Source organism: Mastomys coucha, unplaced genomic scaffold, assembly GCF_008632895.1.
Source record: "Mastomys coucha isolate ucsf_1 unplaced genomic scaffold, UCSF_Mcou_1 pScaffold15, whole genome shotgun sequence".
NCBI lineage: Eukaryota > Metazoa > Chordata > Mammalia > Rodentia > Muridae > Mastomys > Mastomys coucha.
In genome coordinates, this window is record NW_022196897.1 from 3002646 (window position 1) to 3015337 (window position 12692).

Consider the following 12692-nt stretch of genomic DNA (forward strand, 5'->3'; position numbering starts at 1 on the left):
CCTACTATACACTGCCTACTATACACTGCCTGCTATACACTGCCTGCTATACACCGCCTACTATACACCGCCTACTATACATTGCCTACTATACACTGCCTACTATACACCGCCTACTATACACTGCCTGCTATACGCTGCCTGCTATCTACTTTATTTCTTTAACTGTGTGTTGCCTTACCTAAGACCTTAGAGATACTGTTCTTGCTGAGGAGCCGAGTGCATTCCCAACACTCACATTAGGTAGCTCACAATCACCTGAACTCCAGCTCCATTAACACCTTTTTCCGATCTCCATGAGCACCTGCACACATACCCACAATGCAAACATACACACATACATGCAACTGAAAGACAAAAGATAAATTCCCTAATCAGGAAAGGTAGCTCAAGTTGGTATAAACAATAAGAGATCTAAAAGAAGTTTGCAGTATACAGATTTCTCCTTCCTAAAGTCCAAACTAAATTATGTGATGAGCAGGCATATGGTCCTTATCTTACCAAAGAGAAAAATGAAGACTTTTTTCATGTTAGCAGTGTGAAGGAGTGCAGAAAATACCCGCCATGAGTCAGGGGTGTTAGAAATGATCACAAGCGAAACCAAACCAAGCAAACAAAATCACCCAAAGTGATTCACAGCCAAACAGGCAGAAGGCTATAGGTCCTATCGTCTTACATCAGCCCTGAGGTTCAGTTAGGTAATAACACACACAAATCACTTTCAATCTGTTTTGCCCAGAAATAATCTCCAGATTTGTGTAGTATCTTTTGGTTTAAGACTGGTAAGAGAAGAAAGTACATTGCTCCTGGACATGGGTTTAACTTCAGATGTTGCCAATTTTCATTAGCAGTGTGACCTTGACCAAGAACCCCAACAGATCTAGTCTTCAGTATTTCCATTTTATATAATAGTACCATGAAAATGAGTTGATGGCCATGAATGTACTTAAGGCGTTAGAAAAGGTAAAATGGCTCATCCTATCCCAGCACTTAATTACAGCCTGACAAAAGCCTTCTGGAGTAACCATCTGAGTAATACTGAATATACTCTTACAACTGGGACCTTTAGCTACCCATCAGTATGTGCATTACTTACGATTAACACTCTGAGGTGAAATACAATAATTTTATCATATCATTAAATCACCTTTAGACATGGAGGATAGAGCATTAAAATCAATACAGAAAAAGAAAACAAGATTGCTCAGGAGAATTATAGAAACATAAGAATATTAATAAAAGAAAAATACTTCCTAATAATTTATCCAAATGCTTCAATGTCACTCAGTATTTTTCTTACCTGCAAAAATATATAACTGGGTAGAACACTGTCAAACGAGGGGCTGAGATATATGGGTTCTGTCATTCTTATGCCTATACCTCTAAAAAGTAAGAAATTATATATTAGTCTGAATACAGTATATACTTGTAGGAAAGACACAACAAATGTGAATTGTTCTGCATTTAAAGAGTGGTTTTATTTAACAAATTAGAATGGCCCTGTTGATTGTTTAGAATTTTACAGGAGAGGCTCATCCAATTTAAATAAATAAAGTTATGTAAGTATTTTAGTAAGCACAAGAATTTCTTTTGGGAGTTCAATAAGTTAAAAGGCAAAGAACACATAACTGACTACTTCATTCTAATCTGGGAACACATTTTGTGCCTGACTGAATGTAGAGAGCACTCTGCTAGATATTTATAGGAGAACAAGGAAAAATACCTAAGCTCGTGCTGCTGGTGGGCACTGACCAAGGCAGGGTCTGCTCCACTCCCATCTCTCTACAGCACAGCTGCCCAATATGCCCAGTATATCCAGTACTGACACTGTCCCCGGATGACCTGTTCTAACTCTGTCCCATTTTACTAGTGGCAGTGGAGTTGCTGGGAACAGGAAGGGCTGAGCAGGACACAGGATGGCATTGTAGACAGTGATTCATATAGACAAACACTGCATCTGAGAGGTGTGCTCCATAATTATCAGTGGGAGAGAACTAACAAGCACTGCAGAGTAGCCAACAGGCTTTTTAAAGAATGGCTACCTTTTATTCCCACCAGAAAAAAAAAATATGGTTCAGCAGTCACTAAAAACACCATATGAAATCAGAGCACACCATTAGCAAGCAACTAAGGTGGGCACTCAAAGAGAGACATCAACACAACATTCTAAGAAGAGAGAAATCAGGTTCTAGCCCTTGGGAAAGCTTTTTTTCTTAGACCCTGACAGCCTAACTATCTATTTCTTTAGAAGAATTGACTTCATTCATATAGAAAGGCCACTCCAATGTGACAGACCGTTCAGAAATGAGGACTCTCGAACCATTCTAAATGGCTCAATTCACAGTGCTTAGCACATGTCCGTCAGCCGCCAACCTTGGAGCAATGGTGCTCCACAGCACTCCTAAAAGAATCTCAAAAAACCAGGTGAAGCAGGTCCTCATTTGTGCAAGGCTGTATTTTACTCAGTGCTACCAACATCCAAATACGATTTAGAACTAACTATATATCAATGTGGCTCGAACAAATTGAAACATTTACTTTTGATCATAAATATTAATATGTAAGTTATAATTCAAGTTTAATTTATTTTTGTTAAAAATAATTTTTTATATTTGATTTACATTAAAACTAAACTTTTCTTTGATAAAATGAGAATGAGAATGTTTGAAAAGACAAGTCATTTAATTTTCTATTAAGATAAGCATTGTTCTTCAAAGTTTAAACAATTAAAATCTAATAGGACAAGTAAAATTCTCACCCAGTTACAGTGTGACCAGTCACTCACCTGAGCTTTGCTTTGCTTTGCTTCACACTGCTGAGGGCAGAGCTTAGGGCCTCTGGAGCAGGCCAGCATGAGCTCTCCACTGAGCTTCATCCACACCTTACTGCTTTGGTTTTTAATCTATTTACCTTTTTTAACCAAAAGAAGAGCTCTTTCCAAAAATCACTGAAACATGGGCTCATTTTTTCCAGCTGAAGTCGTGGAAAATTTTATATAGTGTAACAAAATATGCCTTTTCACTGTTTTGAGCTTTTTGAACCACAGAAAGGAATTTATTTCCCCCACAGAGTTCAGTGACATACTTCAGATCAGGTAACCCATTGAAGATATCTTTGCGGCTCAGTTCAGAAATTCCATTTCCAAGAAATACTTTAATTCCATCAAATTCTTTGGCTCCTTTCTTACATTTGCCTTTAATATCAGAATACACGGAAATAACATCTCCAGCTTTCATAACTAGAAAGAGAAGAAAATCAGACTGTTACCCTGTTCTGTAGCAGACAAGTGAAAATCCTCCAAGCTAACATGGTTATCTGTAGAAGCATCAATTCTGGACAAGAGAAAAATACACACTGCCTCATTAGCTCAGCATAATCCTCAACAGCTCTAAACTCTTAGCTTTTAAATATTTCCTAACATCTACTTGGAGAAGTTTTCTTTTTCATTGAACATACAGAAATGGGATGTCATTTGAGATGTAAATGAATAGAATGATTTAAAAAAAGTCACTTTCTCTGCTTTGATACAGTTACCATTCTATATTCTATATAAATTGTCTAATGTGTACAGATTTTCTCAAATTGTACAGAAAAATGTTATTGATAAAATTTATATTACTGAAGGAAAAAAAGAAAATACAAAAATGGTACTTAAAACATCCTATCTAAATCTTCAGCAGGAGGCATCATCTATGACTTATTTCTCCAAAATCTAATACTAAGAAAAAGTTGTTATATAAATCTTAGTATCATGACTCAATACTCAACATTTAAGTTCCCTACAAAAGGATTCACTAAAACTAAAAAAGAAAACCAGAGTCTGGCTAGGCCATCAAGCAATCATTTTCCAGATCATCATACACAGGATGGGTGAGGTCCAGGAACTGAACACATTTGTTATAGAGCCAAGTCAGTGCTTCCTGACTCGAGCCCAGGAAGGGTCCACTGCAGCAGCAGCTAAGCACAAGCAATTCACAATTCTCAGAGTGAACCCATGAAGAACACCAAGTTTATGCCACTGTCTGCGATTCTGGATGTCACCCTCATGAACGCCCTGAGAGGAGACAGAATAGAGGTAGTGAAATCAGGAGTACAAAATGGAACTTCACCACCTTTTGTAGGAAAAATAAAATCTATCTGTGTGCACATGTGTATCCATGCTTGTGCCATTGCATGATTCAGTCTCCTTCACTACCATTCTATGTTCTGTATTTCTCCGCTCCCTAGAGAAATACTATCATCTAAATTCTTATGTGGAAAATCAAAGAGCAAAAAAGAGGTCTATGTGGAGCCCTAACTTGAAGCTGCTGGTCACTTTACATTCAGTCAAGAGCAAAGAGCAACTAATAAATCCTTGCCTTCTCCACCCCTAGCCATCCAGGATTCCACATCCTAAGGAAATCCCATTGCCTAAGGAATGCAGCCAATATCAGGCAAGCCTTTCCACTCCATCTGTCATTATCATGACAATCTGCCACAGATAAGCCCAAAGCCTTGGGACATAGACAGTTCCCCACTGAGTACCTTCCCAAGTGACTCTGTATCATGTCAAGCAAATAGTTAAAACTGTTATTATAACATTTATTTTTATAGGACAAAATCCTCCATGGAAAATGTCAGGAAGTATCTAACAAAGGCAGATTTAATGTATGTAAATTTCCAACCCATCATGTTCATGAGTTGTAGGGCATCCTCAATCTTATACCTACATTTTGAAGCTGACACAATTCCTGGAACATAGACATGGGCCCCTCTTAATACTGCATTGCCACACTGTGCGCCAACAATCACTTCACACTGTTGTTTTTCTATATTCTTCCTAGGAAGGAAAAAAAAAAGAAGAAAAAAAAATTAAAGAATAGTATCTTTCCATTCCAGTACCATAAGCTTTCTAAAAGATGCATTAGAGATATTAGTCGATAGATATGATCGATACACATATTAATGTATAAAACTTTAAAATAAAAATATTGTTTAAAGAGACTTTATATACATAGCCTGTTAAGTCTTGATTTTCCTAAATAAACCACACAGAAAAAGCTTTAAAAAAAAGATATAAACAAAGTGGCAGTTACACAGCAAGAAAAGGTAAAAAGAATATTCACTTGAAAAAAGAAAGAAGCCTCAGCTTCTAAAGGCCATCACTGCCTGAATTCAGTCCACCTGGGTCCATGTGATAGGAGGCACCTGATCAGTGCAAGTTGTCCTCTGACATGCACTCGAGTACAGAGAGAGAGAGGGAGAGAGAGAGAGAGAGAGTGAGAGAGAGAGAGAGAGAGAGAGAGGGAGGGAGGGAGAGAGAGGGAAGGAGGCGGGAGGGAGGGGGGAGGGAGGGAGAGGGAAAGAGAGAGGGAGGGAGAGAGAGAAAAATAAAACACTAAAAAAGAGGGCCCTCTGGTGGAAGGAAGGAGTGCAGCACGAAAAGCTGCCCAGCCTGGGGCTCTCCAATGTCTCACACCCAGATTTCACTTTTCTCACAGCACTTAGAATTCCAGCATCGATCCTAACAAGGAAAAGGGTTCTGAGACCAAGAAGGTCTTCGTCTGGCCAGCTCTCAAAAACAGTTCTGAGCACTGAATGTCTACTAAGCATCTCTGGTTGGCACTATCACTCCTGTGTTGTCACCACTCACTGTGGAGTAATTGCCATGGTTTCCCTCTTCCCCCTTGTGACCTCTGGTGAGCAGATCTCACAACCTTTGTCGATGTCACCCTGCCCTGGTGCCATGCACTGACACTGCTCACTCACCCTGTACCTCCTTCCTAAGGAGGCACACTCCTCCACCTGCAGAACAGGCCACCACGCATGACTCACCTGACATGCTAACCACTATCAATCTTAACCCAGCTAGTCACCATGCTCCGAGACTTGTAGGCCCAGAAAAAGCAGCCTGAGCAGCGTAATTAAATCTATCACTAAAAACCAAAGAAACAACATCAAAATATCCTTAGCATTCTATCAAGATTGACCATTGATATTTCTAGTCACACAGATATATCTATAGATGAACCACAGTTGCTTCAAACTCAACAGATCCTGAGCAATATGCATTGCTTAGAGATGCCTTAAAGTCTTTGTATGACAGTAGGTCTTTTCATGTTCAGTCTTGAATGAAGTATACCTAGAAAACCAAACTAGAAGCCTTAGAGCTATGAGCTACAGTGTCTCCATAAGTTCACGTGTTATTAACTGTAACTTTCAGTACAGCTGTATTATAGTGTAGGATCTCTGCCGTCATGAATGGATGGAGGCTGCTCTAGAGGAGTCTGCAGAAATGGGCTCTCTCTCTTGTGCTCTTATCTCCATCATGTGACAATACAGCTGCAAAGCCAGGCCACCTTGGTCTTAGAATTGCCAGCCTCTTGATTACCTAGTCTCAAGCATTTCCTACTGCAGTAAGAATACAGACTAAGAGCCTCGTACAATCCTAGCCCCTCTGCCAGCTGGGTCGAGCTGTGTCTGTGTGATAGGTCTCTGGAGCCCTGGCCACTTTACTCAGTTCCCCGACTCCCGACTCTGTCAGCTTTACCAATTCTGTACAGCATTAGATGGGCTGTGGTTTCATTCTGAAGTGTCTATACAGATTTTTGGAAGGCTTTCATATTTGGGTTTTTCTCTTTTGTGGAGAGTTGTTTTGTGTTTTCCATTTGTGGCTTCAGGTTTGTAGTTCCTAAAGATGTCTTTCAATAACTGTGGAGAATTCCTATTCCTTACATTTTCTGTTCTTCACATCCGGAGCCCAGGCTAACTGTTCTTTCTGCTCTCACTGTGTATTCATATTTCTAAGGTCTTTGTCTCTGCTCCATTACACATGATTTCCCTCAGAGTCATCACTTAACTCTATAAAGCTAAAGGCTGGCTTTAAATTTAACTTGTCATTGTGTAGTCATTTACCAGGCAGCTCTCATTTGTTAAAATTTAGGAGGGATTCTCCTCAACATTTCCCATGCACACTGTTTTCCCATGGTGGGGTGATTTCTAACTCAGTGGGAAGCGATGAGAAAAGTGAGTAGTCTGGATTCATCCTGTACAGGCTGGTTTTGTGTGTCAACTTGACACAGGCTGGAGTTATCACAGAGAAGGGAGCTTCAGTTGGGGAAGTGCCTCCACGAGATCCAGCTGTGGGGCATTTTCTCAATTCATGATGAAAGGGGTAGGGCTCCTTGTGGGTGGTGCCATCCCTGGGCTGGAAGTCTTGGGTTCTATAAGAGAGCAGGTTAAGCAAGCCAGTAAGGAACATCCCTCCATGGCTTCTGCATCAGCTCCTGCTTCCTGACCTGCTTGAGTTCCAGTCCTGACTTCCTCTGGTGATCAACAACAATGTGGAAGTAAGCTGAATAAACCCTTTCCTCCCCAACTTGCTTCTTGGTCATGATGTTTGTGCAGGAATAAAAACCCTGACTAAGACACATCTCAAGGACAGAACAGTCAGCCTTGATTCCATAGAGCCTCTTGAGAACTGCCTTAAAATCAATGTTTGTGGCAATTTTACAGACTGAAGGTTCCAAGACAACTGCGTTAAGAATACAAACTCCAAGGCTCTGGAAGATCTGTACAGCTCTAATTTCTTTGGAGGGTTCTTTCTCAAATCTAGATCTTACAATGAGAGACCCTCTTTCTAATTACTACCTCAGGCTGACTGCTGGATAGTCCTTATAGCCAGCATTACCCTATTGCTAAGTCCAAAGTTCCTGCATTTGGAAAGCCAGTCAACAGCTTCCTTTCCCCAAACCCTAGCCCCCTAATATTAGCTCCCAATCCCCCAGCTCTTCCTGTTGGATCTTATTGACTTCATGTTCACTCAGGTTTTCGCGGGCTCTGCTCTATCGTGCGCTCTGCTCTCTCTACCCACATTCCCAAAAGTGTACAGCAGAAATGGTTTCAGATTAGCAAGTTTCAGTTTGCTGTACCTTTCAGACTAAAAGACTGGAATAAGTTCCTAGCTGGTCTACTGTTTTGCAAGTCATCTTCTGGAGAAAAAGATTTCTTGCAATTTCACTTGTAACTTGATCTAAGAAATAAAATGAATGCCAAATATATGGCTACAAACTTATAATAAGCTTCATAAACACCTTTACTATGAGAATCACCAAGTGATAAAACTTCCCATTTATTTTTAAATGCTTATAGTACAACCACTGAACATGTTTCAAGACACACTAATGAATAACCTCTGCTCGTGTTTTTGTTTCTATGCTGCAGCTCTAATCACCACCCTCATCCCGAGTCTTCAGCTGCTAATAGTCTTAGTAGAAACAAAACAATCCCATCATTGCCTGCCTCTCTCAACTTGTTTGGTTTCCCTTCTGGAAACCAGCTGAATGGCTAAATGTGATAAGCAAAAGGCATATTAAAAGGAGTCATGAAAGAGAAAATATCTCAAATGTTTATCTTTAAATACACTTAAAAAATCCAAAAAAGAAAGGAAGAACAATGAAAATACAAAATAATAACATTAAACTTTTTAGTTTAGGAAACAAATGGTAGCAAGGTTTCTGAAATAACATTTAGTTAGAAGCAGGTAAAAACTGCTCTTAATGAATCTATACAATAACTGCACTATTCTAATCAATTACTGAAATCCCACCTCAATCCTGTACCTAACAAAGGCTTTAGTTCCCACTTGAGAAAAGAGGCAAACAGAGCAGGAAGACAGACAACTTACATAATAAACTATTGGCAATGGGCCACTCTTTAAACAGAGTTCAAGTTCAGGGTAGCAGAAATCTACGGCCAGTAGTTCACATTATGAGAGTTAATTCTGCACACCTGTTTATACAACTCTCAAACAGCTGCTGTGTCACTCTGACAACAATGATAAAACTGTCTTGTTTTTCATAAAGTAAAAGGAAAAAAAAGCCTACTGCAATTCTGCTCACTAAGAGCAAACAAATGAAACTGAGTATGCTGAGGCATGCCTACAATCCCAGTGCAGAGAGGCTGAGGCCAGAGGGCTGAGCCTTGGAAGCTAGGCTGTGCTGTTCAGCTTTGTTGCGGGAAATATAAAAGATGATTCCACTCCGCTGGACCACATTCTAGTGCCGGTACCTTCCAACCACAACACTATGTCCTGGTGGGCTCTTGCTATTTTCTCTCAGCTAGCAGCAACATCTTGCTTACATGCAACGCTTTACACACTCCCACAATCATTCATCTAGCACCTAGTACCCGGTAAAGCATGACTCTTAAAGCTTAATTATCTAATCAGGTTTATATAATAATAAGATCAAAATTTACAAGATGCCAATACAATAATTTCAGAGCCCAATGATAAAGACAATGTTTTAACCCAATTATCCTATCCTTATAAAAACTTTAACTTGGTTATTTAGCCACTCGGGGTCTGAATCATCTTGATTGATGATCTGAATGATGATGCTCTTCCTCTGCCTCCATGATGAAGATCTTCCGCTACCTTCCTGCTCTCTGCCCTTTCCCCTCCTCCAGTTCCAGCTCCATCTCTTCTCTATTCCTGTCCAATTACAGGCCTGTCACTGCCCTAATGTGATTGGACAGCGAAAATGCTGCAACACAGCTTGTCTACCTGCACACCTCATACTGTACATGAGGAGAAATGCACACACACACACACACACACACACACACACACACACACACTTGAGAGAGAGAGAGAGAGAGAGAGAGAGAGAGGGACAGAGAGAGATTATTTGTTCAGAATGAGACAGCCAAAAGCTGAACCTAATCAACAGCAATTTTGCATCCATATAAAAAATATAAACCAAATAGCCTGTGATCATCACCTACTGCAGGCACTGCTTCAGAACTGAGCAGAACAACCTGGGTTGTCTGGTAGAGTAGAAGAATACAAGAAAGTTTCCCAAGCTAATATACATAATATACATCATCCATCCATATATATATATATATGTATATATATATATGTTATATATATATGTATGATGATATATATGTATATATATATGTGTGTGTGTGTGTATTTCTATTGTTTTGTTACTATTAAAGTATTTCAAAGCTTTAGCAATGTGAGTATTTTTATATTTACCATAACTCAAACTTAAATACTTTATAGCATAGAGTCTTTCATGTGCTACTTGGAAAAAGCACTCTTATAATATGGAAGCTCTTTTACAATTCTCTAAAATACATCTTACATCTTCTAAATATGTAAATGAGAACCACATCTCACATATAAATTATGTCAACTAATCAGTTGACATAATTTTTTAAGTATAAAATTTTACAAACCCAATTATAAAATACAATACTTATTTACTGTAACTCAAAAACTTTTTAATCCTGGAATCTCATAAGAACTATAGGTAAACAGGTGCTGGAAGGATGGCTCAGCAGTTAAGAGCACTCGCCACTCTTGTAAAAGATCCAGGTTCAGTTCCCAGCACCCATATGGCAGCTCACGACCATCTATAACTCCAGGTCTAGGGGATCAGATGGCCTCTTTTGGCCTTTGCAGGCACTAGACATGTACATAGTACATATACATATAATCTGACAATTACTGTGCACATAAAATAAAAATAAATAAATCATTTTATAAAAGAAATATAAGTAAAGAAAATTAAGTTTCTAAAAAGTGAGAATGAAGTCCATTACTACACTACCCAGATGGAAGATGCACTATTTTCAAGGTCATCGGGTACAGTCCTGGTCCTCCACCACAGGACATGATGGAGCATGAAGTATGTGATTACAAACTGTGACTCTCAGGTTCTAGAGAGTCTCTAAGAATGTAGACAATATAGTCAACAAGCAAACATCTTGGGACAAATTTTAATTTAGGAGAATAAAGGGGAAAGGGAACAACCACAAACCTTGGTCCAGTCATAGGGATGAGCAAAACGTCCGGGAGAGCTGGATGCTCAACAACAGGAATGCTGGATCCACCAAACTGCTGTTAAGAACAAACACACAGTGATGAGAGCACCCTGTGCAGGTGGAAAACCTCACAGGCTTCTCTGTGTCACCAAGCACACAATGAGGGAGCACCCTGTGCAAGTGGTAAACCTCACAGGCTTCTCTGTGTCACCAAGCACACAATGAGGGAGCACCCTGTGCAGGTGGAAAACCTCACAGGCTTCTCTGTGTCACCAAGCACACAATGAGGGAGCACCCAGTGCAAGTGGTAAACCTCACAGGGTTCACAGTGTCACTACCACCCGCTGCGGGCAGCCTGATTTCGGCCTATTCTAACAAACTTCATGAAATACTGTAACATTAAACACACTTCTAGCTATTTCCTCGAGTCAATATCATCCTGATGTTAGTGGGAGGAAGTGCTAGGGACTGGACACACTAGCAAATAATGAATTTTGAGTTAGAATCTCCCTATGTTCCCCACATTTGCCTCAAGCCAACACCTCTTCTGACTCCTCCCAAAGGATATTTCAGACTATGAACACACCCAGCAGATGACAGATGAGCAAGCTGAATGGTAAATCCTTTCTCCCTGGGTTCAAACCCTTTCCCTTCCTTTTGAAAAGCTCAGCTCAAGAACTTTAGGAAGGTCATGGAACACTCAACCCTCCAGAAGGGAGAGGCTAATTAACATTCCTCAGACCACAGGGTGGGAACCGACTGCCATTGGGGACACATTCCACAGGACGGAAGGGCTGTTGCCCACCTTCAGACAAGGGAAGTCCTTTCCTCCTCATTCCCTGAAGACCAATCAGTTTAAAAAGTCACATGTTCTGCCAATCATATGGTACCTAATGGCTGCTGCCCTGAAAACTGTATAAAAGCTCACTGAACAAGCTGTGTGGGGTCGCCGCCTCTCCTTTGGGTCCAGGACGACCCCAGTGCACTGGAACAATAAATTCCTCTTGCTTTTTACATTGATTCAGGTGCCATGTGGTTCACTCAGGGGGTCTCCGGTAAGCTAAGGCCTGACAGTGTCTTACACTTTTCCCTTCTCTCTGCTTCATCATTTTGATAAGCATACAGTGAAACTACTGTAAAGAGATATTTCCAGGAGGAAAGGGGAGATAGATTTATCAGGCATTTCTGCTTTGCACTACAGAAATTATTCTACATAAAGACAAATCTGTCATGTCAACACTTTTTTCTTCCCTTTCCATCAGGAAAAGTGAACCTGATATGAAAAGTAAACCATGCAAGCGACTGCCCCACATAGCAATACAAATGAACTGTTTTTGTCAGGCCAAGTACACTGCCCGATATCACTCAGTTTCTTTCCTCTACTCTTTACTTTATTAAGCAATAACAAAATTTTCTTCTACATTAATTTGCCCATTGGGAGTGATGAGACCACATGCCCAGCTGTACCTCTGGAGGGCCAGGACATTTCTGTCAGTTCTCTTCTCCGATGGGTTCTGGGGAGTGAACTTAGTTCACCAGACTTGGCCGTAAGCACCCTTACCTACCACACCACTTCACCCCTTTCAAAGGTATATTTATGTCATAAACTCCATGCATTCCACATACAGGTTTAGGAAATGTATTGAAAAATACATTTAAAGATCACCCCAATCCAGTTTCAGGTTACTACCATTCCCCCTGAAAAGTCCCCTGTGAGCATCTGCCAGCATTCCACATTGCCATCCTAGGCAACTATTCATCTTTCTGTATGGATTTATATTTTCTAATCATTTTATGTAATATGTGATATCTTGCCACGCACACTTGCGTGATGGCGGTATTTGAGGCGAAAACTTCAAGGAAAGTCAGCCTCCTGC

General features: G+C 40.2%; 1 protein-coding gene across 6 annotated transcripts in view; it reads right to left on the reverse strand.

Annotated features, from left to right (window-relative positions):
• The window catches only part of Nsun6 (NOP2/Sun RNA methyltransferase 6), a 51464-nt gene that overhangs the window by 26786 nt on the left and 11986 nt on the right, over positions 1-12692 (reverse strand). For 3 of the 6 annotated variants that reach the window (XM_031369071.1, XM_031369070.1, XM_031369069.1), the window contains exons 3-5: positions 4710-4819; positions 3085-3238; positions 1301-1382 (exon numbers count right to left, since the gene is read on the reverse strand). In XM_031369071.1, coding sequence (XP_031224931.1) covers positions 1301-1382; positions 3085-3238; positions 4710-4819 — 346 coding nt within the window. Of the gene's footprint in view, positions 1-1300; positions 1383-3084; positions 3239-4709; positions 4820-10811; positions 10892-12692 lie in introns of all 6 variants that reach the window. The other 3 variants (XM_031369072.1, XM_031369067.1, XM_031369068.1) reach the window with 2 other exon arrangements.